This window comes from Oratosquilla oratoria, chromosome 31, assembly GCF_046742065.1.
Source record: "Oratosquilla oratoria isolate Oo_2021 chromosome 31, ASM4674206v1, whole genome shotgun sequence".
In the NCBI taxonomy this organism is placed as follows: domain Eukaryota; kingdom Metazoa; phylum Arthropoda; class Malacostraca; order Stomatopoda; family Squillidae; genus Oratosquilla; species Oratosquilla oratoria.
Window position 1 is genome coordinate 18,710,789 of NC_134807.1, and position 24,466 is coordinate 18,735,254.

General features: G+C 40.3%; 1 protein-coding gene across 1 annotated transcript in view; it reads left to right on the forward strand.

The window, feature by feature from the left end:
- Positions 1 to 60: 60 nt before the first annotated feature.
- Rab3-GAP (Rab3 GTPase activating protein) overlaps positions 61 to 24,466 on the forward strand; it is a 48,878-nt gene continuing 24,472 nt past the window's right edge. Inside the window, exons 1-12 of the mRNA XM_076213364.1 lie at positions 61 to 266; positions 8,148 to 8,336; positions 13,031 to 13,112; positions 13,314 to 13,437; positions 13,569 to 13,776; positions 13,911 to 14,087; positions 16,399 to 16,549; positions 17,014 to 17,100; positions 18,228 to 18,364; positions 19,538 to 19,706; positions 22,342 to 22,476; positions 23,381 to 23,622. Coding sequence (XP_076069479.1) covers positions 149 to 266; positions 8,148 to 8,336; positions 13,031 to 13,112; positions 13,314 to 13,437; positions 13,569 to 13,776; positions 13,911 to 14,087; positions 16,399 to 16,549; positions 17,014 to 17,100; positions 18,228 to 18,364; positions 19,538 to 19,706; positions 22,342 to 22,476; positions 23,381 to 23,622 — 1,819 coding nt within the window. The 5' untranslated portion in view covers positions 61 to 148. The remainder of the gene's footprint in view (positions 267 to 8,147; positions 8,337 to 13,030; positions 13,113 to 13,313; positions 13,438 to 13,568; positions 13,777 to 13,910; positions 14,088 to 16,398; positions 16,550 to 17,013; positions 17,101 to 18,227; positions 18,365 to 19,537; positions 19,707 to 22,341; positions 22,477 to 23,380; positions 23,623 to 24,466) is intronic.

Consider the following 24,466-nt stretch of genomic DNA (forward strand, 5'->3'; position numbering starts at 1 on the left):
GTCTTTGAAATATCATTTACATAGATTTATTATAGATTTTCATGTTAAGTCACGTGATCAAAACAAGAAGACGTCATACAGAATCAGCTGTTCAGGACGAGACATGTAACCCTTATGAAGGTATATAGTAACTATTAAATCGGCAAAAATGTCCTGCTCTCTCAACAACCTAGCACATTTTACTGAGCATTCGGATTTAATACGATGGTTGTGTCCACACCTTTCAACGTCGACCACCAAATTAGAAACAGAGGGTGATGAGAAAGGTAAGTAAAAATCTTTTGTTTACAGTAACGTAATGGACAGATGCACTTGAAAGCAAAATCGAATTTCTAGATTTATTCTGTGAATGTTTTGTCATAATTGACACTGAAGTGGTACTATCCAGTTGGAAATAACAAAATTCCTTTCATCATTATCCGTTGTTACGGACAGTGATGCTTCTCTGGAGTTTGGAATTAAGTTTAGGTTGAAACATGTTACATGACATAGCCCTATCTTTTGAATTTATCTTTTCCCCTGTGATGTGTAAGACTAGATTTATATTCAATAATTTATTTAGCTGTTTTGGTTCGTGGACATAAAATTTCATTGTCAGTCTAAGAAGAACAGAAATTTATGTGAAATTATGTAATATTCCCAAGGGCAAGGATGATAATGACCTAATTATAATGAGATGTCTTGAAGAACAAATCACTGGACCCATAGGTCACTCAAGGAAGAAATATTGTGTAGTTGTTTGGGATAGCATATGGCAATATCAGATGAAGTGTTCATTGCTCTCTTTGTAATGGTTGCATCTAGGGCAGTATTTTGCGATCAGGCCTATTCTGTGCTGGTACTGTCTTGGAGCTGGATGGTGTCCTGAATACTAGTGTATTAGTATGGGTTTTGTTTATTTTGAGAGGGATTTTACTGTGGGGCTGATGTCCGTTTGGGTTTGGTGTGGTATTTTTTTCTCTTAAGAGGGATGTTCATGTGGAGCAGATGTCAGTTGGGGTTTGGTGTGGTATTGAGTTAAGTCATCTGTCATGAAGAGTTTGTGTAGTGAATGTGTTGCTGTGGGGATGTAATATAAGGGGTAGGTTCATATATATGTCTAAGAAATATCCTATTGAAGTGTTTTTTGTTATGTTCAGCTAGTTGTGCTTATGTGATGTAGTGAGACGAGTCTTTAAGTTCAAGGGCTCTTGTATAGAATGGAGTCTAGTAATTTCATACTTTAATAATTTTGTCCATTGGTAATTTTTTCATTTAGTATTTTCATCCCTATCTCCTGCTTTCTCCCCTCCTTGCTCAACAGACATTTCCCTTGTAGGCATTGACCAAGAGGGGAATGTCTGTTGAACAAGGGAGGGAGAAGGCAAGAGATAGAGATTAACCCCTTCGTTACCGACCCATCAACCTTACGTAAACAAACGTTTCAAACCGTCCCACGAATGGCTGGAGCCTTATGTTTGTAAACACAGATACTTGCCACCACGTGGTTAGAAATAACCCAGAAACCGAGGCCTTGAGAGCCCTCAATACACACAGCTTATAACTGTGACATGTGCGTGTCACGGGGAGCACGCTCGGTTCCTGGCAGGTGCACTCAGCCGCGACACGCAGGTGTCACAAAACACACATCTGGTACTCAAGGGGTTAATAGAGAATGGCAGTGTATATATGATAATGTTATCCAAGGAAGGGAGGGGCAGGGGGTTGGGGGGGAGGGTAGAGAGTGCTAATGACTCCCTGTCTTCTCTTTTTTTGCATGAGGGGATGGAGAGGGCAGGGTCGCCGAATAAGTGAAGCAACCTTGCTGTGGATGTACTGTGTTTTGCTACATTGCATCTGACCCAGGGCATTGGGTGGGATACATGAATGACATCATCCATGAGGATCTAAGATGAGAGGGAGGAAAAGGTGGTGGGGAGGAGTGGAATGGGTGAGTAGGTACATGTCTTTGACTTGGCTACCTCCCTTATATGGGGAAAAAGCTCTCGGTATATAGATATTATTTTCATTCACCTCAATTGTAACATTCACCTTCTTGATAACTCAGCTGTACAGTATTTGTCAAATCATTCTCATCTTAGTAATTTTCTTTGATTTATTGGAACATGAAAAGGAAAACTAGATTAAGATCTATAACATTGACCATCTCTATAACCTAACTGTACAACACTTGTCAAATCATTCTCATCATAGTATATTTGTCCTTTGGTTTATTGGAACATGATAATAAAGAAAAAAGAAATAAAAACAGCACTAGGTGAGTGTTCAAAATCTCACCTGGGCTTTCAGAATGGGAGTTTTTAAATTTCTTTATTGACCCCCCCCCCCACACACACACACACTTTTTTTTAAGGGAGGAGTGGTATCTGTGTCTGGCTTGATTTTTAGTATTTCTTGAAATATTTTCCTATTTTGTGGAGTTGTGGGTTTGAAACTTGTATTAGAAAAGTTTTTATTGACGATGTTCCACTGCTGTTTTGGTGACAGTATTTTCCTTTGGGTTGTTCCAAATGCTTCATGGGTCAAGGTGAGGATTTAATTTGGATTTTTTGATTGATTGATGTAGCCTAAAGGGATTTCTTCTTCTCTGTGAGGGGATGAGGATGGATGATTGCTGAGTAAATGAAGCAGCTGACCCTGCTATAGATGTGCTTTGTCTTGCTGCATTGCCTCTGACCTGAGAAGTGGATAGGGGGTAGGGATGACCCTTCATCCACATTTAGTTAAGATAAAAAGGAAACGGACTCTGTCACTAACTGCAGTAAACCCTCCTTTGACCCTGCCACAAGTCCAATGTTGTCTGCAAACAACATCTGGCTCACCTCCCATTTCTCTTCACTATCTCTAACCATCTCCAATCTCATATCCATGCATTTACCTCCCATACCACCCCATCCATGTACACATTGAACAGCCATAGCAACATGACACAGCACTGACAGCCCCACTTTTACCTCAAACCATTCACTCTCACAATTTCCAATTCTAGCACAGGCTATACAACTCTCTTAAAAACTTTTTATTGCCCTTAACAGCTTTCCCCCAGTCCCATTAATCTGCAATACATTCCATTGTGCCTTCATATCTACCCTGTCATAAGCCTTCTCCAAATCCATAAAGGTATGACACCCATCCAACTTAGGTGCCATACCAGCTCTCATCATTTTCAAAGCTCCTTGTACCTCACCTTTTCTTATATCTCTTCCATTTTCCTCCCTTATCACCATCATTTTCTTAGCATCTCTCTATGCCACAATCATTCCCTCCTTATCCTTCTCCACATTCAACAAATCTATAAGATACTCTACCCATCTTCTCCTTCTTGCCCTCACTCTCATTAACATCTGTCCATCTGCACCCTTTACCTTTCCCTCTCTTAATTTCCTTCCAAAACATCTTTTTCTTTTCAGAGTTTTCTGTCATAGTCCTACCCCATTTTATATCTGCTCTCCTCTGTGCCTCCTTTATATTATGCTTTGCTTCTCTCTCTCTCTCTTTTTTTTTCTCTCATATGATTACCAGATCCTTCTTTGCAACAAACCCCTGAATGCTTGCTTCTTCTCTTCTACTACCATCTTCACTTCATCATCCTGGCAATCAATATCCTTCCATCTATTCCCTCCCACCCTCTTTGTTCCACTTAACATCTTTGCACACCTTATCACTTCCTCACTGAAACATACCCATTCCTCTTCCACTCCCGCTAAACATTTTAAACAAGAAGAAATAGGACCAAGAGTATCAGGAGAAGCCGATACAGTGACAGACTGGGTCTAAATATTCTACTGGGAAAGCTTGTAAAAGGGCCCACATCATCCCAAAACATACATACATACATATACCAAGGCTTTTTCCCCCTTACAAGGGAGGTAGCCAAAAAGGGGAAGGCATAAAAACACTCCCACCCATTTCATCCCTAAATACACTCCACACCCCTCCCACCCTTCCTCTCATCTGAGCACCTCCTGGATGACGGGTCACCCTGCACCCTGCCCACCGCCCTGGGTCAGAAGCAGTGTCGCAAGACACAGTACATCCACAGCAAGGCCGCTTCATTTAATCGGCGACCCCCCCTCTCCGTCCCCCTTTGCATATAAGGCGAGGACGGGGAGAAATCCCTTTGGGCTGCGTCAAAATTTACTCACACATACTACCCCCCCCCCCGCCCATTCCTCCTCATGCAGTCACAACATCATCCATATACAACCATTCTCCACTCACCTCTGTCTTCCGTCCTCTCCCTTCCTTCCTCAACAGACATTCCCCTCTTCCCCAAAGCCCCCTTCACCCCATCCATCCACCTCATCCTAGGACGTCCCCTCATGTTCACTCCCTCCACATCTGCCTTCCATACCTCTTTTACTAGTCTTTCTTCACTCATTCTTTCCATGTGTCCAAACCATCCTAATATTCTTTCATCAACCCTATCTCCCAAATCCTTTTTCACCCCTGTTCTCCTCCTCACCTCCTCATTTCTCACTCTATCCAGCCTAGTAACCCCCACCATACTTCTCAGACACCTCATCTCAAACACATTCAAACTCCTTCTCTCTTCTTCTCTTATGTTCCACATTTCTGCCCCATACAGTGCTGTTGGCACAATCACTCCTTCATACAGTCTCCTCTTCGCATCCATTCCCAAATGTCTATTCCTCATTACACTCTTTAAACCACCAAGGCATTTACTCGCTTCTCTCAATCTACATTCTACCTCCACCTTCACTCCACCTTTTCCTGCTACACTTGCACCCAAGTATCTAAAACTATCCACTTCCTCCAGTCGCTCTCGCTTAATGTTCACTTCCAGTCTACTGCCACTTTCACCCCTTGTACATCTCATCACCTTACTTTTACCCACATTTATCTTTAGCTTTCTTCTATCACATACTCTCCCAAACTCTGCCACCAGCTTCCTCAATCCCTCCTCTGACCCTGCCACAAGCGCAGTGTCGTCCGCAAACAACAGCTGGCTCACCTCCCACTTTTCTCCATTTTCTTTAACCATCTCCAATCCCTGACTCACTACCCTAGCATTCACCTCTCGCACCACCCCATCCACGTATAAGTTGAACAGCCAGGGCGACATAACGCATCCTTGACGAAGTCCCACCTTTACTTCAAACCACTCACTCTCTCCATTTCTAATCCTAACACATGCTCTACTACTCTCATAAAAACTCTTGACAGCTCCCAAAAGCTTTCCTCCTATCCCATAAATCTGCATAACCTCCCACAGTGCCTTTCTGTCTACCCTATCATAAGCCTTTTCCAGATCCATAAAAGCCCAAAAAACATCCTTCCCCATCCCAAAACATAGTTAAAGGAATCAAATAAAGGTTTTAGGCAAATAAAATATTACAACTGTTCAGTATTGTTGTGTTTATTTATGTTAATGCTGGTATAATACAACTACGAGAAAATATTGATAATCTCATAATAAAAATTTAAATCATAGAACAGCTAATCCAAATAATTTACTAAACTTTTTTTCAAAATAATATTAAGATTGGAATGTATAGATTTTTAATGTGAGCACATATCACTACAATAATCAAAATTCAGTAATTTACAAAGCACGAATCACTTAAACAGCAGGGAATCTAGAAAAGTGTCTATTTTTTCACAAGAATAGTAATACTATCCACAGAAAATTTATTTTTTACGATGCTCATGAACATAAAAATTTCAAGTAGCTCACTTGACAATGAAGAGCGTAATCGAGTTTTTACGATTTTCAGCTCACTGGATCCACTTCAAGATTGACTAGTGTGAACGACAAAATCAAACGATATCTGTAAGATAAGATCTAATTCGAATATGTGGTGCATGAAACGAATATTCAAACACGATACGTAAACAGCAAAGCATGATGACATGAATATATGAAATTCAAATTTTGGAGTAGGCTGAAAATTAAATCCAAAGTGTGCGATGGAAACCGATAGATAAAATTCAAATGATGGGATAAAAATTGACAGACGAATTTCTAACGGTCTTGTCAAATTGCCAAATGCGGTATATATGTCAATCAAAATATCGTGTGTAGGATGACATATAATATAAAGAGCAAATGCTGAAGTAGAAAGAAAATTAAATTAAAAGTGTACGATGACAACACATAAAATTCCAGCGATGGAATCAAAACAAGAGTGGGAAGAAAGTGGCAGATGGATTTCAAATGCTGGAGTCCATTTCCAAATGCCGTATATATATAAATCAAACTCCAAAATTGAAATATCACTTCAAAGATGACATAGATATATGAAATTCAAATGCTGGAGTAGGATTAAAATGAAACTCAAATTTTAAGAAAATAGCCGATAGAAAAAATTCAAACGATTGGATTAATCGTGAGCAGGACGAAATCCATATACATAAATCAATTTGCTAAAAGCAACATATATATTAATTAAGTCCTAGAAACAAAATATCATGTGTAGGGTGACATACATATATGAAATTCAAGTGCTGGAGTAGGAAGAAAGTGAAATTAAAAGGGTACAATCGGATCGCTCATGAGTATGATGAAAATGACAGACGAAATCTAAACGCTTTAGTCAAATCCAGTATACATATGGACCAACCACGAGAATTAAAATAAATATGGATATTATACCGTAGATATATGAAATTCAAATGCTGGAGTAGAATGGAAAATATTCAATGTGGATCATGGCAACTAATGGACATAATTCAAACGATAGGATGAAAATGACACTAATTTCAAATCCTCCAGTTAAATTGCCAAATGTAGCATATATATATATATATATATATATATATATATATATATATATATATATATATATATATATATATATATATATATATATATATATATAAATCGAACGATATCGTGTAGGATAACATAAATATATGAAACAAATACTGGAGTAGGGTGCACATTGAATTGAAAGTGTAGGATGAAAATGACACGAATTTCAAACGATCTGCTGTAGTCAAATTGCCAATTCAGAATACATAGGGTTGCAAGATGTCCCTTATATACGAGACGGGCGTGTCCTGTACATAATGGTTTTGTCCCCCATCCTGTACAGACCTTACAGTGAACTTAAGATGGTCCCATATTTAGTTCATCTTTAAAATTCATCGTAAAAATATTTTTTCTTGCCTTATGGTTCTTAGTTGTAATGTTATAAGAACTTGTGCTTTATGTTCGTAGATTCCCTTGATGAAGATAACTTTTATGTAACATGGAAACTAGTGTTGCGAAAGATTTGCACAAAACACGTGTTTTGATGTTTGCAACTTGTTCATATGCTATGGTTGGCGGAGGACATTGACACTGTTACAGTTTTCCTCTTCAAATGCCTTCAGACTAAAATACTTATTCAATATTGTCTCTGTCAGTTATTTTTCTGTAGTTAGTATTAAATATTTTTAGAATTATTTTACTTTTGTCTTCCTCATAAGTCATAAATCATTCAAATTCTTGTTTTATGTTTTTAGTTAATGTTATTATATATATATATATATATATATATATATATATATATATATATATATATATATATATATATTGGTCACGGTGTGTGGGCATGTATAAGTATATATATGTATGAGTTTGTATTTACCCAGCTGTATTTTGTGGGAAGGGGAGCTACGCTCATGGTGTCCTGCCTTTGTATCCCGCAGTGTCTAGTTTGTGTGTACTCCATCTATTTATTTGTTTATTTATCAATTTTTTTTTTATTTATTTATTGATTTTATTATTATTTTATTTATTCATTTCTATTATTATTATTTCTTTTTTTGGGGGGGGGGCTGGAAAATTTCCTGGTATCCTGGTGGGTCAGTCTCCCACTGAGCTAAAAGAAGTGTGGGAGGTGTGAAGGATAGTATTACTTAAAAAAAAAAAATAAATAAAATAAATAAATAACACCCACAGTGGCTGGCTGTGGTCCTCAGACCCTCCCATAAATCTAGAAATAAACGTTGGACTGGACTGTTCTTATGTCACCTATTGTACTAAGAGAGTGCCAGATTTCCTGTGTAGAGGTGAGAATGTTGATGGGTTTTCAAAATCCATCTCATAGGATCAACAGCTCTAGTTAATCACTGTTGATCCCTTTTGATTAAGATGTAACATAAAAATGAAAACCTAATGCCATTCCTACATCTCACAGAGTCCATGTGGAATGATGAATGGCTTTCATGGGATCTGGAAAACACAGAAAACAGCAGAGGAAGTTCTTGCACATCTAGTCCTTCTGGATCTGAGTCATCATCATGGCTCAACCAGTGTCTCATTGCAGTATCTCCAGTTGCTGATATTATGGTTGTAGCTTACAAAAATAGAATGGCCATTCTTACTGGTATGTATGATGTATTTTGCTTTATTTTTCAATATCTGTTCTTTAATAGTGATAATCAGTCTAGCATGACATTTAGAATGAACCTTGCTCCTGCTTCTGATGTACCACTACCTGTGGTTAGTAGTTATATAATGCAGAAATTAGAGAATAGGCAGGCTGTACCAAGAATAAAGTAGCTTATCATTGAAGTGGTTGTAAATTAACCATGAAACAGAAGTGCTTGAAAATGATAGAGCATGTTACGATGAAGCATAGCTTATATAACAAAATGAAACAAACTTAATCTCACCAGGATTAAATTTAGTTAATGAACATGTATTCATATGTTCTGTAATCCTTTCTAGTTTCAACCCTTTATTTCAAAATTGGCTTCAATTTGCTCATACATACATACATATACCAAGGCTTTTTCCCCCTTACAAGGGAGGTAGCCAAAAAGGAAAAGGCATAAAATCATTCCCAACCATTCCATCCCTGAACACACTCCACACCCCTCCACCCTCCCTCTCATCTCAGCACCTCCTGGATGACGGGTCATCCCTGCACCTTGTCCACTGCCCTGGGTCAGAAACAGTGTCGCAAGACACAGCACATCCACAGCAAGGCCGCTTCATTAAATCGGCGACCCCCCCTCTCCGTCCCCCCATGCATAAAGGAGAAGACGGGGAGAAATCCCTTCATGCTGCGTCAAAATTTGCTCACACATACTACCTCACCTCCCATCCCCCCACCCATTCCACCTCATGCATCACAACATCATCCATATACAACCATTCTCCATCCACCCCTGTCTTCTGTCCTCTCCCGTCCTTCCTCAACAGACATTCCCCTCTTCCCCAAAGCCCCCTTTACCCCATCCATCCACCTCATCCTAGGACGTCCCTTCATGTTCACTCCCTCCACATCTGCCTTCCATACCTCTTTTACTAGTCTTTCTTCACTCATTCTTTCCATGTGTCCAAACCATCATACATACATACATATACCAAGGCTTTTTCCCCCTTACAAGGGAGGTAGCCAAAAAGGAAAAGGCATAAAATCATTCCCACCCATTCCATCCCTGAATACACTCCACACCCCTCCACCCTCCCTCTTATCTTAGCACCTCCTGGATGACGGGTCATCCCTACACCTTGTCCACTGCCTTGGGTCAGAAACAGTGTCGCAAGACACAGCACATCCACAGCAAGGCCGCTTCATTAAATCAGCAACCCCCACTCTCTGTCTCCCCATGCATAAAAGGAGAAGACGGGGAGAAATACCTTCGGGCAGCGTCAATTTTTGCTCACACATACTACCTCACCCCACATCCCCCCGCCCATTCCACCTCATGCATCACATCATCCATATACAACCATTCTCCATTCACCCCTGTCTTCTGTCCTCTCCCGTCCTTCCTCAACAGACATTCCCCTCTTCCCCAAAGCCCCCTTCACCCCATCCATCCACCTCATCCTAGGACGTCCCCTCATGTTCACTCCCTCCACATCTGCCTTCCATACCTCTTTTACTAATCTTTCTTCACTCATTCTTTCCATGTGTCCAAACCATCCTAATACTCTTTCATCAACCCTATCTCCCAACTCCCTTTCCACCCCCGTTCTCCTCCTCACCTCCTCATTTCTCACTCTATCTAGCCTAGTAACCGCCATCATACTTCTCAGACACTTCATCTCAAACACATTCAAGTTCCTTCTCCCTTCCTCTCTTATGTTCCATGTTTCTGCCCCATACAGTGCTGTTGGCACAATCACTCCTTCATACAGTCTCCTCCTAGCATCCATTCCCAAATGTCTATTCCTCATTACACTCTTCAATCCACCAAGGCATTTACTCGCTTCTCTCAATCTACATTCTACCTCCACCTTCACTCCACCCTTTCCTGCCACATTTGCACCCAAGTATCTAAAGCTATCCACTTCCTCCAGTCACTCTCCCTTAATGCTCACTTCCAGTCTACTGCCACTTTCACCCCTTGTACATCTCATCACCTTACTTTTATCCACATTTATCTTTAGCTTTCTTCTATCACATACTCTCCCAAACTCTGTCACCAACTTCCTCAGTCCCTCCTCCGATCCTGCCACAAACGCAGTGTCGTCAGCAAACAACAGCTGGCTCACCTCCCACTTTTTTCCATTTTCTTTAACCATCTCCAATCCCTGACCCACTACCCTTGCCTTTACCTCTCACACTACCCCATCCATGTATAAGTTGAACAGCCAGGGCGACATAACGCATCCTTGACGAAGTCCCACCTCTACCTCAAACTACTCACTCTCTCCATTTCTAATCCTGACACAAGCTCTACTACTCTCATAGAAACTCTTGACAGCTCCTAGCTTTCCTCCTATCCCATATATCTGCATAACCTCCCACAGTGCATTTCTGTCTACCCTATCATGAGCCTTTTCCAGATCCATAAAAGCCCAAAAAAAATCCTTCCCCTTTCCTATAGCTTTCTCACATATCTGTCTTACCACAAAGATCTGATCTACACAACCTCTACCTGTCCTAAATCCACACTGTTCCTCACCAATTACTCCCTCTGTTCCTCTCCTAATCCTCTCAATCAAGATCCTCCTATAAGCCTTCCCAACTACACTTAACAAGCTAATCCCTCTGAAACTACTACATTCACACTTGTCCCCTTTTCCCTTGTAAAGTGGAACTATACAAGCACTCCTCCAGTCCTCCGGCACTCTACCCTCTCTCCAGCAAACATTGAATAACCCCACCAGCCAGTCCACCATCACTTGTACTACCTCCTTTTTTTAGACATTCTGCATGGCATCCATCCAGACCAGGTGCCTTACCTGCTTTCATCATCTTAACAACTGCCTTCACTTCATCCTTCCTTATTTCTCCTCCATTTTCCTCATTCATCACGGTCATTTTCTTAGCATTTCCCACTGCAACTATCTTTCCCTCCCTATCCTCCTTCACATTTAGCAACTCCCTAAAATATTCTGCCCATCTTTCCCTTACTGCCGTCTCTTCCATTATCATCTCTCCATCTGCACCTTTTACCTTTTCTTCTCTACTTGATTCGCCTCCTCTTCCTCTCTTAATTTCTTTCCAAAACATCTTTTTATTACTTTCAAAATTTTCTGTCATACTCTTACCCCACTTCAAATCTGCTCTCCTCTTTTTTTGCCTCCTTTACCTTTTACTTTACTTCTCTTTTCTTTTCTTTGTACCTCTCATATGACTCCCTCGTCCTATTTTGTAACCAATCTGTGAAAGCTCGCTTCTTCTCTACTACAACCTTCTTTGTTTCCTCATCCCACCATTCACTACCCTTCCTTCTATTTCCTCCTGTCCTTCTTTGTTCCACACACCATCCTTGCACACTTTGTGACTCCCTCCTTGAACCATCCCCATTCCTCCTCCACACCTACCTCTACTCTATCCTTCACTCCCTCCCACTCCTCCTTCAGCTTCTTCTTGTACTCCTTCTCCTTTTTCTTTAAAGAGTTCACTCTAAGCACCTCCCTACCTTTTGTCCCTTTCCTCTTTCTCCATCTATCCTCCACTCTCAACTTACCTTCCACCAAAAAATGATCTGATATTCCCCCACCCTCTCCCCTTAGCACATGTACATCCTTAACTCTTCCTATCATAATCCTATTTACCACTACATAATCCATCAAAGCTCTATCTACCACCCTTCCCTCCACCACCCTCTCCCATGTGTACTTATGCTTGACTTTCTTCCGAAACACTGTATTTGCTATCATCAACTAACTCTCTAGACACATTTCCACCATCAACTCTCCACTATGATTCTTTCCTGGAACTCCACATATCCCAACCACTCCATCAATTGGACCATTTCCTACCCTAACATTAAGGTCTCCTAGTACTATTACATTGACATTTCTTCCTAAATCTTCTATGCACTCATTTAAATCTATCCAAAAGGCCTCCCTTTCTTCTACACTCTTCTCACTGCCAGGCCCATATGCACTTACAAAGACTCGCATCTCCTTTCCCAGTTTCACCTTCATCCACATTATCCTTGAGGAAACCTCCTTCCACTCCACTACACATTTACCTATCTCTTCACTTACTAGAAAAGCCACCCCTTCCCTCCCTCACCCTCTCTTCACTCCTGATAACCTCCCACTTACACTCCCAAACTTACACTCACCCTTCCCTTTCAACTTAGTTTCACTCAAAGCCAACACATCCATCTTTCTTCTCACAAACATACTACCTATCTCTTCTCTTTTACTCTCATCTGTACCACATCCACGCACATTAAAAGACCCAAACCTTAGGATGCTGGTCCAAAAACTCCCAGACCCTCTTATGCCTTTACTTTTTCGTTTAGGAATGTCCCCAGTGGGGCTACAAGGAGAAGGATACCTAATCCTACTCCCCGTCCCTTTCTTCTCGCCTCTTACGATCCAAGTGGAAATACTTGGTGGCAGTATTCTTTTCCCCCACCACAGAAAATGAATACTCAGAGAAATGGTACAGGACAGCAGCAAGGGGTTGGGGGACAGCATAACGGAGGGACAGTCGTAGTATAAGTGTCATCATTTCTCTATGAAGAGTTTTCCTCTATCACAGACAAAATGATGTGTGGCTCTGGTCCGTAGGGGTACCCATATAGACCCTAAAGTATCAACTGCATGCTACTTTGCCAAAATAACAAGCATATTACTTTGCGTTTGTATCTGTGGCAGGACGCTATGAGTGCTCAGTGGATGGTGAAGAGAGGACGAAATTTCATGTTACATGGAAAGGAACTGTCGGACAAAGTGATGGGTAAGATTTGGCATCTGATAGGTCATTTCCTAAACAGAAAAATAATGGACAACTGGTGATATAATTGTAAACAAATGTTGTGTTTGTTATTTTCTTTAAGGTAGTGTAAGAGTAAGTGATTTAACTTTTATTCTATTGCAGAGATGAAATTTCTTGTTTATTCTGTTGCAGAGATGAGATTTCTTGTTTATTCTATTGCAGAGATGAGATTTCATGTTTGTTGTGCTTGCCGTTAGTGTCTCAAAAGCAGAGTAGTGCAGGTGGACCTGATTGGACTTGTATAATCATTGGCTTTTCGTCAGGCTACGTTTCATTTTTTACTGAGGTTAATGACGTTTGTTCAAGTATATTAACATAATGTTATATATTTATTTGTAATGACTTATAGTATACTTTAATGCATTAGAAAATTATTTAAAGAATTTCAACTTAAATCAGTTCATTTACTTTTTGCAGAGTGGAATGTTTCTGTTTTCCCAATTCTTTGAAGAAGGTGAAGTTATCAACTTGAAATGTCGTACTGTAATTGAAGGTGGGGGAAATTTGGGTATTGCATCTGATTTCGGGGAAGAACTAATAATTTTGTATCCCCAAAGTGTGACAACAATAGATGGACTGTCATTGTACACAACTTTGAGAGGATGTAGAAATCAGGCTGCAAAAGGTAGAGTTTTTCTTTTTATATAAAGGTAAAAATTGGATAATTGCTCATGATAGAAGTTAAGTGAATTAGTTGTTGGTAAAAAAAAATATTTTAAGAGTGTACTCGCATTTCAAACAGTTTTTCCCCTCTCGTAGCTGCAGCAAGTGGCGGAGAAGGTATCACTGTTCCTCCCCTTGGCTATAAGAAGTGGGGTTTAAATGATCAGAAGAAAGTTTCTGACTGCGTCTCATCAGGAGTAATATCACCCAATCTGTATGACCATATGGCCCAAGCATCTCTCACAAAAGGGTTTAAACAGTCAGTAAATTCAGGTAAATATAGTTATTTCATCTTTAACTCACTCGGTGGCGTGGTTGGTAGAGTCCCCCGACTGTCACAACAGTGGTCCTGGTTTGAATCCAGCCCAGGGCTGAAATAATTTCAGTATCGCTGCATTTCGAGTTGTTACTCCAACTCTCGTAGGCGGGGAGTTGGGGGTGTGTGTGCGTGTAAGAGACTACCTCCCGTGTAAGGGGGAAAAAGCCTTTGGTGTATGTATGTATGTATGTATGTATGTTTAATTCACTGGATGCTAGATGCTGGGCAACTGGATCCTTGCTTGCCGAACAGGTTAGAGTACTTGTATTTACCTTATTGTACTATACAGGAAAGGAGCAGTGCTCATTGGGTCCTATCTCCTATTCTCTAATTTTCTAACATATTTAGAATCAAATTTATGTATGGTTCCACCTTAATCTATATCTTTGATTTCCAATTGTCACATTTAGATTTGAACTCGTGTAGGCTATTGTATGAGCTTGGGCTATATCACCTTCTAAGCTATTCCATATATTTATACATCTATATGGAAAATTGTATTTCTTCACATCCTTTTGACCTGTGATCTTCCTTAATGCAATCTATCCCCTTTAGTGACCTAAACACTGTAATCATGTCACCTCATTCTCTTCTATCTTTCATAGTTGGCAGACCCAGTACCTTTAGTCTCTCCTCATATGGTTTATCTGCCAGGTTGGGGACCAGTTTGGTTGCTGTCCTTTGTATTCTCTCAATCTTGCTTATATCCTTCACTCTGTGTGAGGACCATACTACTGACGTATATTCCAGTCTTGGACATATCAGGGTTTCGATGAGTTTTTTCATCATCTCTTCATCCATATAATGGAATGCCACTTTAATCTTCTGCAGTAATCCATATGTCTCTCCCACAATCCTGCTGATATGTCTGTCAGGTGACAGGTTGTCTTTTATCAACACTCCTAAGTCTTTCTCCTCTTTTGCTTTTGTAATGTTCACATCCCAAGGAATAGTTTAAGGATGGCCTTTTGCTACTGTTGCCTATTTCTTGTACTTTGCATTTTTTGGTATTGAACTTCATTTCCCATTTTTGGCTCCATGCAAAAATAGTTTCTAGATCTTTTTGCAATATACTACCTTCCTCCTCGTTTTTCACTCTTCTCATGATTTTTGCATCATCTGCAAACATGTTGACATAGCTTGTTCCTTCTGTTATGTCATTGATATGGACATGATGGCAGTTTGAGTCCTACCACCAGTGAGTTGGACCAAGGGCATGGTTCATTAAGTTGCACTCTACAAGGCCCTCTGAAAAGGGGCACCTTCCTAGCCTAATGGTAAGAGGGGGGGAGTTTGACATTAAACCAAATCAATCATCACTTGTTTAACAATAGTGGGAGGGTGACAAATGATTGTTGGAATGTTGTGGAATGAGTGTATGTTTTGACAAGGCCACCTCACTTTATAAGAGGAAAAGGCCTTTTAATACATACATACATATACCAAGGCTTTTTCCCCCTTAAAGGTAGCCAAAAAGGGAGGTAGCCAAAAAGGGAAAGGCACAAAAAGGCACAAGGCCACCTCACTTTATAAGAGGAAAAGGCCTTTTAATACAGTATATATATACCTAATTGTAGTATACAATTGGCTACCTCCCTTGTAAGGGGGAAAAAGCCTTTGGTATAAGTATATAGTATACAATGTATGTACGTAAATTTGTTTAACTACTCAAAGTTATAATTTTGGGTGGCTGACACGCTGATGGGATATCGAACTTACTTAAGGGATATAGCCAGTTGAAAATATGAAAAATATAAAAAAAATTGTAAGATATTATAGAATATTGCATGGTGTAAGGCTGTATTTATGGAATGATATATGAACATTCACCATATTTTTTTTTTTTTTTTTTTTTTTTTTTTTTCCTCTCTCTCTCTCTCTCCAACCACTCCCTGGGGTTCAGTACTGTGATGCATATGTGATATGTTGTTTGTTGCTACGTCACAGAAATGCAGAGGTTGCAGATCTCTACCTGTCCAGTGTTCAATTTTTTTTTTTTTTTTTTTTTTTTTTCTTTTTAAATAACACTCTTTCCTTCTTTTCATATGTATCTCCTTTCTGTTCCTCTTCTCTCTCTCTCTTCCTCCCTCCCTTACTTCCTCTCGCTCTCACTCTTTCACTCTTGGTCTCTCACTTTTAGTCTTTCACTCTCACTCTTTCCCTTTCACTCTTTCTATCTATATACTTAAAGCTTCTTGCCCCTTGTAAGGGAGGTAGCCAATCAAGGCATGCACCCATGACTTTAATCGTATATTTTCTTGGCAGGTGTGCCAGCAGCGGTCCAGCTCGTGACAGCTGGAAAAGTGCCTTATGTCGGGTTCATGGTTGCAAGAGAAGGAATAGCTCCTTCTTACGTTGGTGATGCTGCCTTCCATTATGCTAATAAGTTGAAAAATGCACTGGTTTCAGCCGCTAGGTATGTGGATAATACTTTCAGCAGTTAAGTCAGTATAACTGAAGCATGCATCTGCCTTTAGTTCAAGAATTAATAGTATGGAAACTTTGGACAATATATATATCAGTGAAAAAGTTTGATTTATTTTATATTACACCCAATACTCTGTAGTATATGTGATGTTTGATTTCCAAAATATGTACTGCATGTGTTCATGCTATTATGATTTTCATAACATATTTATATTTATTCAAGAATTTTCTCTTGGAATTATGAAATTTTAACAGTTTTTACACATGCACACACAGACACATACAAAGATGCGAGAAAATAGTGAGGAAAAATGAAGGTGTTACAAAAAACAGATAGTCAATGGTCTTTCTTGCAGAACACCAGCATCCATCATTATTATTATTTTTTTTCCTTCTTTTCTTTCTTCTTTGTTTGACAGTATGAAAACAATAAAAATTATTGCTAAATTACAGTGGCTGGCTGTTTGGAAAACCTAAATCTCCGGAAAAAGAAAAGGAAAAGAAACCCAAAGTTGAACTGTCGACCCCAATACCTTGCAGGTAATGAGAAATCGGATTGTTTGTAAATGTAGCATTTTTTAGATTGGGATGTGTCTTTTTTCAGATAAATTTGATTTAGTATTGTTAGGGAACAATGACTTGTACCTACATCTTGCGGTCCCACAAGACGGACAGCGAAGACGTCCAATTTCAAAACCTAACAATCTTTAAACCTCCATCAGGAGGTGCAGCCTTTAGAGGCTGGCATTTGGTCTCCAGACAGGGCCCAAGATCTCTCTATGACCTTGAACTGTGGAGAGCATACAGCTTGTGACTGTTCCCCTTGTTCTAACCACTTTCAGTCAGTGACATAGAAAGTCCTGTACTAGTACAACACAAACAACAGTCCAAAGTTTATTCTCATAGAGATCAGTCAGAGGGCCCAAGGATCATTGCTGGCTGTTGTGGGGCTCAAGGTTTTTGACTTAGTAAAAATTGAGGCAACAATTATTATTTGTATGTAATTGGCATTTGCCAACAAGTCTCAAGAGAAATATCATGGGAGGACAGAGCCTTTATTAGTAAGACGTATTGGTTAATAGAGCTTTATCAAGTACGTGTACTTAATGACGCTCTAATAAGCAAAACATTGTACTAGTAAAGGCTCTATCTTCTCATGATGTTTCTTTGGATAAACAATAATTATTATTAAGACTACTACTATGATATTCATATTTAGTACCTAAGTTATGAGAAATATTGGGGTTATTGTAGTTTTCTTCTCTTATATATTTAGTCATTATATTATTGTTAGTGGCCATGCTGTGGATGTGCTGTGTCTCGTTGCATTGCTTCTGACCCAGTACAATGGGAAAGATGCAGGGATGACCCATCATCCAGGAGGAGCCAAGATAAGATGGAGGGAGGGGGGTGAATGGGAGTGGAGTATGTAGGGGATGGAATGGGTGGGAGTGGATTTTATGCCTTTGTTTTTTTGGCTACCTCCCTTGTAAGGGGGAAAAAGCCATTGGTATGTGTATTAATTTTTAATTTAAATCGATTTTTGGGGGTAAATTCATATCCTCTATTTTTCTGTTTCACCACTGATTTTTTTTCTCTCTCTCTCTCTCTCTCTCTCCAAGAGCAGGATATTGAGGTTTAATATGTGTCTTTTTATTTACATGAAGATGGTCGCTTCCTGATAAGAGGGTTGGTCTTACTATACAGCTGTCTAACAGCAGAAGACTTGCAGCTGTCTCTGATGATTTTGGTAGAATCACAGTCGTTGATGTGAACAGAGGAGTGGCTCTGAAGATGTGGAAAGGTAAGTAGATTGAGTAGTTTATGATTTCTGTGAAGAGAGATGTTAATCTTTCACTGATTGAAGTGCCATTAGGGAATTTTTATGCAGCATAGATTGCATTGCTGCATTGCTTCTGACCCAGGGCAGTGGGCAGGATACAGGGATGACCTGTCATCCATGAGGAGCTAAGATAAGAGGGAGGAAAGGGTGATGGATAGGAATGAAATGGATGGGAATGGGAATATGCCTTTTGATTTGGCTACCTCCCTGGTAAAGGGGAAAGCCCCTGGTATATAAATAGATAGATTACATGTCTTCTCTTTTTATGCATGAGAGGACAGAGAGGAAGTTGCCAATTAAGTGAAACAGCCTTGGTGTGGATGTACTGTCTTGCTACATTGCTTCTGACCCAGGGCAGTGGTTGGGATACAGGGATGACCCGTCATCCACAAGGAGCTAAGATGAGAGGGAGGGGAAAGGGTGGTGGAATGGGTGGGAGTAGGTACGGGCCTTTTGACTTAATTATCTCCGTATTAGGAGGGGAAAGCCCTTGGTATATAGATAAATAGATAAATTACAGCCCTAAGATTATTTTAGTTGAACCACTTGCACCTGTGTTTACCATATAAGTTGACCCTCAAACCATCATCATGGAATAAGCTAGTGAAGTGATAACTTGATGAACTAGATTCAACTTCATATCACTTTTTTTTTTCCAAATAGTACTGATGTTCAAGGCGCAGTATATTCTAAGATCTTTCTACACATTGCATGTTTTATCCCAGAGCTGATGAGATGGGAGGAGTGGTTAAATATGTTTTAATTGTGTGATAATAAGGTATGTTTTGACTTAGCCACCCCTTAAAAGGAGGAAAGGCCCTTAAGTATATACAGTGGTACCTTGGAACTTGAATTTAATCTTTTTCAGGAGGCTATATGAGATGTAAATTTTTTTCAATTCCAAAGCAATTTTTTTCTTTGTTTGAATTTGAACATAATTGTAAAATGGACAGGGATGACCCATTATCCATGAGGAGCTAAGTTAGGAATAAACAAAGTGTGGTGGATGGGAGTGGGTATAGGCCTTGCCTTCAGTGGCTACCTCCCTTATAAAGGGGGAAAAACCCATTGTGTATGTGTGTGTGTGTATATACACATGGATAATATCTGTATTTCTTTATCTTTTTTTTGCAGGATACAGAGATGCTGATTGTGGATGGATTGAAGTTGAAGGAGAATGGGGTGGAACACAACGGAAAGTGTCTTTTCTGATCATCTATGCACCAAGAAGAGGACTCCTGGAGATTTGGACATCACAGCAAGGGCCAAGAGTAGAGGCTTTTAATGTTCCCAAACACTCAAGGTAAAGGGGATACTAATGTTTATGTTTATGTTCTTAAAAAAAAATTTGATATTCAGTTAGTCACTCCATAACCTCATCTGTCTTGCAAGAAACTTATTCTAAGGAACCTGGCCATAATGACCCATAAGTCACTTAGGAAAAAATACTTTAGTTTTGTTTAAGGTGGTTGAGTGTCAGGAGTGCTTGAAAAAATCTGTTATGTGCAGTGTGAGGAGGGATTGAGGAAGTTGGTGGCAGAGTTTGGGAGAGTATGTGATAGAAGAAAGCTAAAGATAAATGTGGGTAAAAGTAAGGTGATGAGATGTACAAGGGGTGAAAGTGGCAGTAGACTGGAAGTGAGCATTAAGGGAGAGCGACTGGAGGAAGTGGATAGTTTTAGATACTTGGGTGCAAATGTGGCAGGGAAAGGTGGAGTGAAAGTGGAGGTAGAATGTAGATTGAGAGAAGCAAGTAAATGCCTTGGTGGATTAAAGAGTGTAATGAGGAATAGACATTTGGGAATGGATGCTAAGAGGAGACTGTATGAAGGAGTGATTGTGCCAACAGCACTGTATGGGGCAGAAACATGGAACATAAGAGAAGAAGAGACAAGGAGTTTGAATGTGTTTGAGATGAGGTGTCTGAGAAGTATGATGGGGGTTACTAGGCTAGAGTGAGAAATGAGGTAAGGAGGAGAACAGGGGTGAAAAGGGAGTTGGGAGATAGGGTGGATGAAAGAGTATTGGGATTGTTTGGACACATGGAAAGAATGAGTGAAGAAAGACTAGTAAAAAAGGTGTGGAAAGCAGATTTGGAAGGAGTGAACATGAGGGGGCATCCTAGAGTGAGGTGGATGGATGGGTTAAAAGGAGCATTGGGAAAGAGGGGAATGTCTGTTGAGGAAGGATGGGAGAGAACAGAAGACAGGTGAGTGGAGAATGGTTGTATATGGATGATGTTGTGATAGCATGAGGTGGAATGGGCGGGTGGATGGGGGGTGAGGTAGTATGTGTGAGCAAAATTTGACGCAGCCTGAAGGGATTTCTCCCCGTCCTCTCATTTTATGCAATGAGGGGGACGGAGAGGGGGGGTCGCCGATTTAATGAAGCGGCCTTGCTGTGGATGTGCTGTGTCTTGTGACACTGCTTCTGACCCAGGGCAGTGGACAAGGTGCAGGGATGACCCGTCATTCAGGAGGTCCTAAGATAAGAGGGAGGGTGGAGGGGTGTGGAGTGTATTCAGGGATGGAATGGGTGGGAATGATTTTATGCCTTTTTCTTTTTGGCTACCCCGTTGTAAGAGGGAAAAAGCCTTGGTATATGTATGTATGTATACATACATATACCACATGTACATATGCTTGTGGCAGGATCGGAGGAGCGATTGAGGAAGTGGGTGACAGAGTTTGGGAGAGTATGTGATAGAAGAAAGCTGAAGATAAATGTGGGTAAAAGTAAGGTGATGAGATGTACAAGGGGTGAAAGTGGTAGTAATCTGGAAGTGAGCATTAAGGGAGAGCGACTGGAGGAAGTGAATAGTTTTAGATATTTGGGTGCAAATGTGGCAGGAAAGGGTGGAGTGAAGGTGGAGGTAGAATGTAGATTGAGAGAAGCGAGTAAATGCCTTGGTGGTTTAAAAAGTGTAATGAGGAATAGGAATCTGGGAATGGATGCTAAGAGGAGACTGTATGAAGGAGTGATTGTGCCAACAGCACTGTATGGAGCAGAAACATGGAACATGAGAGAGGAAGAGAAAAGGAACTTGAATGTGTTTGAGATGAAGTGTCTGAGAAGTATGATGGGGGTTACTAGGCTAGATAGAGTGAGAAATGAGGAAGTGAGGAGGAGAACAGGGGTGGAAAGGGAGCTGGGAGATAGGGTGGATGAAAGAGTATTAAGATGGTTTGGACACATGGAAAGAATGAGTGAAGAAAGACTAGTAAAGGAGGTATGGAAGGCAGATGTGGAGGGAGTGAACATGAGGGGACGTCCTAGGATGAGATGGATGGATGGGGTGAAGGGGGCTTTGGGGAAGAGGGGAATGTCGGTTGAGGAAGGACGGGAGAGGACAGAAGACGGGTGAATGGAGAATGGTTGTATATGGAAAATGTTGTGATGCATGAGGTGGATTGGACGGGGGAATGGGGGTGAGGTAGTGTGTGTGAGCAAAAATTTTTGACGCAGCCCGAAGGGATTTCTCCCCGTCCTCTCCTTTATATGGGGGGATGGAGAGGGGGGGTCGCCGATTTAATGAAGCGGCCTTGCTGTGGATGTGCTGTGTCCTGCGACACTGCTTCTGACCCAGGGCAGTGGACAGGGTGCAGGGATGACCCGTCATCTAGGAGGTGCTAAGATTGGAGGGGTGTGGAGTGTTTTCGGGGATGAAATGGGTGGGAATGTTTTTGTGCCTTGTCCTTTTTGGCTACCCCCCTGGTAAGGGGGAAAAAAGCCTTGGTATATGTATGTATGTATGTACATATGTATTAATATAAAAGAATACTTTTTTAAAAGCCTGACTCATGGGCCAATCCAATGGCTGTGCCAATTACCTGGGAGCCATGGATCTTCTGCAGAAGAGTTCTGGGAGAACTGATTGATTGTTTGACATGTTAATTCTAGTTCTGATGTTCACACAGTTCTTTATGTTGTCATTTCAGGCTTCTGTATACACCTCATACAATGCTAGGGCTGAACAGGTTAAGGACCATCAACTGCGGTCTTTATCCTGTTCTGTTTTTGACACCTGAGGGCACTTTAATGGAAATAAATGTTCCTTTCCATCTGGCACTCAGGTAAGACTGTTTTTTGTGTGGTTCTATATTTCTGAAACAAGGGTGGTGGATAGGAGTGGGTGTGTGCCTTGACTTTGGCTACCTCCCTTATGAGGAGGGAGAAGTACAGGTGTTAGACAACAGAAGGAGTGGGAATGAGGGCTCCAGCCAAAGTGGAGAATGAAAAGAATCTTGGTGTCATCAGTAATAACCTTAAATCATCCAAGTATATGTTGCCTCAGACAAAGTAAATAGGATACTGGGATTAGTAACATGATCGTTTGACTATAAGAGTCCAGCTATCATGAGCCAGTCATATAGATCACTGGTCTTACCACATTTGGAATATGCTGTTTTTGTATGGTCCCCAGATCTTATTAAAGACAGATTGGGAAGAGTACAGTTACAAGCCATAAGATTCATACTCCATATAAGAAACAAAACAAACAAAAAACCAAATAAAACTTTGGAACCTGTTCTCTTAAGGGAATCAGAGGGAAGGGGATATAATATAATTCTTTAGAGTTTTAGTCTGAGAAGGAATTGATCACATCAAAGTTGAAAATATTTTCACTTTGAATACTAACAAGACCAGAAATAATAGCCTCAAGATATCAGGACATAGATTTAATTTAGAAGAAGATAGAAACAGTCTTACTTTCTGCATTACCAATGAATGGAACAAGCCTTTAGGCAAGGCACTTGAATGTTACACAGTTTGAAGTTTTCTTTCTCTCCCTTCCATTCAGCCTTGATATGGATTGAAAGGTCTTTTGTTGGCATGCTTTATAACTGTGAACTTGTTTCTCCTACAGTATTTATTCACATACCGCTGTTGAACCATCTGGATATATTCTATGACATTTATTTTATATATTGTGTTTTAACACACACCACATTTCATTATTGATATTTTTTGTTTTAGTGACAAAACAAGTAGACGTGCCAGAGATCTTCACTTACTGAAAACATTGAAGGCACAGATGAGGAACCCATCAAATGAAGAGGAAGTTGTTCATTTAATCAAGGAAATGAGAACCTCGAGTGTAATTCATCAGGCTCTCGTGATGTTGATAGGTACATCACGTCACATGACGGCATCTCTTCTTGAGGATATACTAACCCAACTTGTACCAAATTATATTGGGAGTGAGGGAGAAAATGCAGGTTAGTTTCCATATGATATGCCATGTATCAATGAGATCCTGATATACAAAGTCATGGATTCCTGTTTTTATTACATTGATGTGAGTGAAGATAAAGTTGAATATCAATGCTGGGAGAGATGGAATGAGTAGAAGAATTGAGTCGGCAGATCTTAGTGGAAGTTAAGAGGAAGGTGCAGTGGCAAATTTGATAAATGGGAAATCAGAGTGACTGGATGAGGTGAGTGTGGATGAATTGAAATAAGTTAGGAAAGAAACCCCCACCAGAAGGGACTGTTATGATCGCCATTGACATAAACAAGACATATGACTACCTTGCTGCATTGCTTATAACCCAGGGCAATGGGCGAGATGTACGGAGGGAGGGCTGGTGAATGGGAGTGGAGTGGGTGGGAATGAAATTATACTTTTTGACTTTGGCTACCTCCCTTGTAAGGGGGAAAAAGCCCTTGGTATGTGTATGTATGACAAGGTCCCTAAACACATTCTATCCAAGATCATTGGGACAGATATTCATAGAAATGACCAGAAGTGGTGAACAATCTTCAATGAGTGAACCTAAAACAACCAAATTTCAAGAACAGAGACTCTACAGGGGCCAGTACTTTAATCTATGCATTGGAGTATGGAGTGTTATTCAAAGAAAGAATAGGATAAGTTCTGGACATTCATGATTTCAGGAGAGAGAGTGGGGGAGTGTTGGATCATTTTTTGGTAGAAGGGAAATTGAGAGTAGAGGAAAAATGGAGGAGGAGAAAAGGACGGAAGGGAAAGGGGTGCTGACATTTAACAAAATTAATGAGAAGGAAAAGGAGAAACTATCAGGAGAAGCTGAAGTAAGTGTG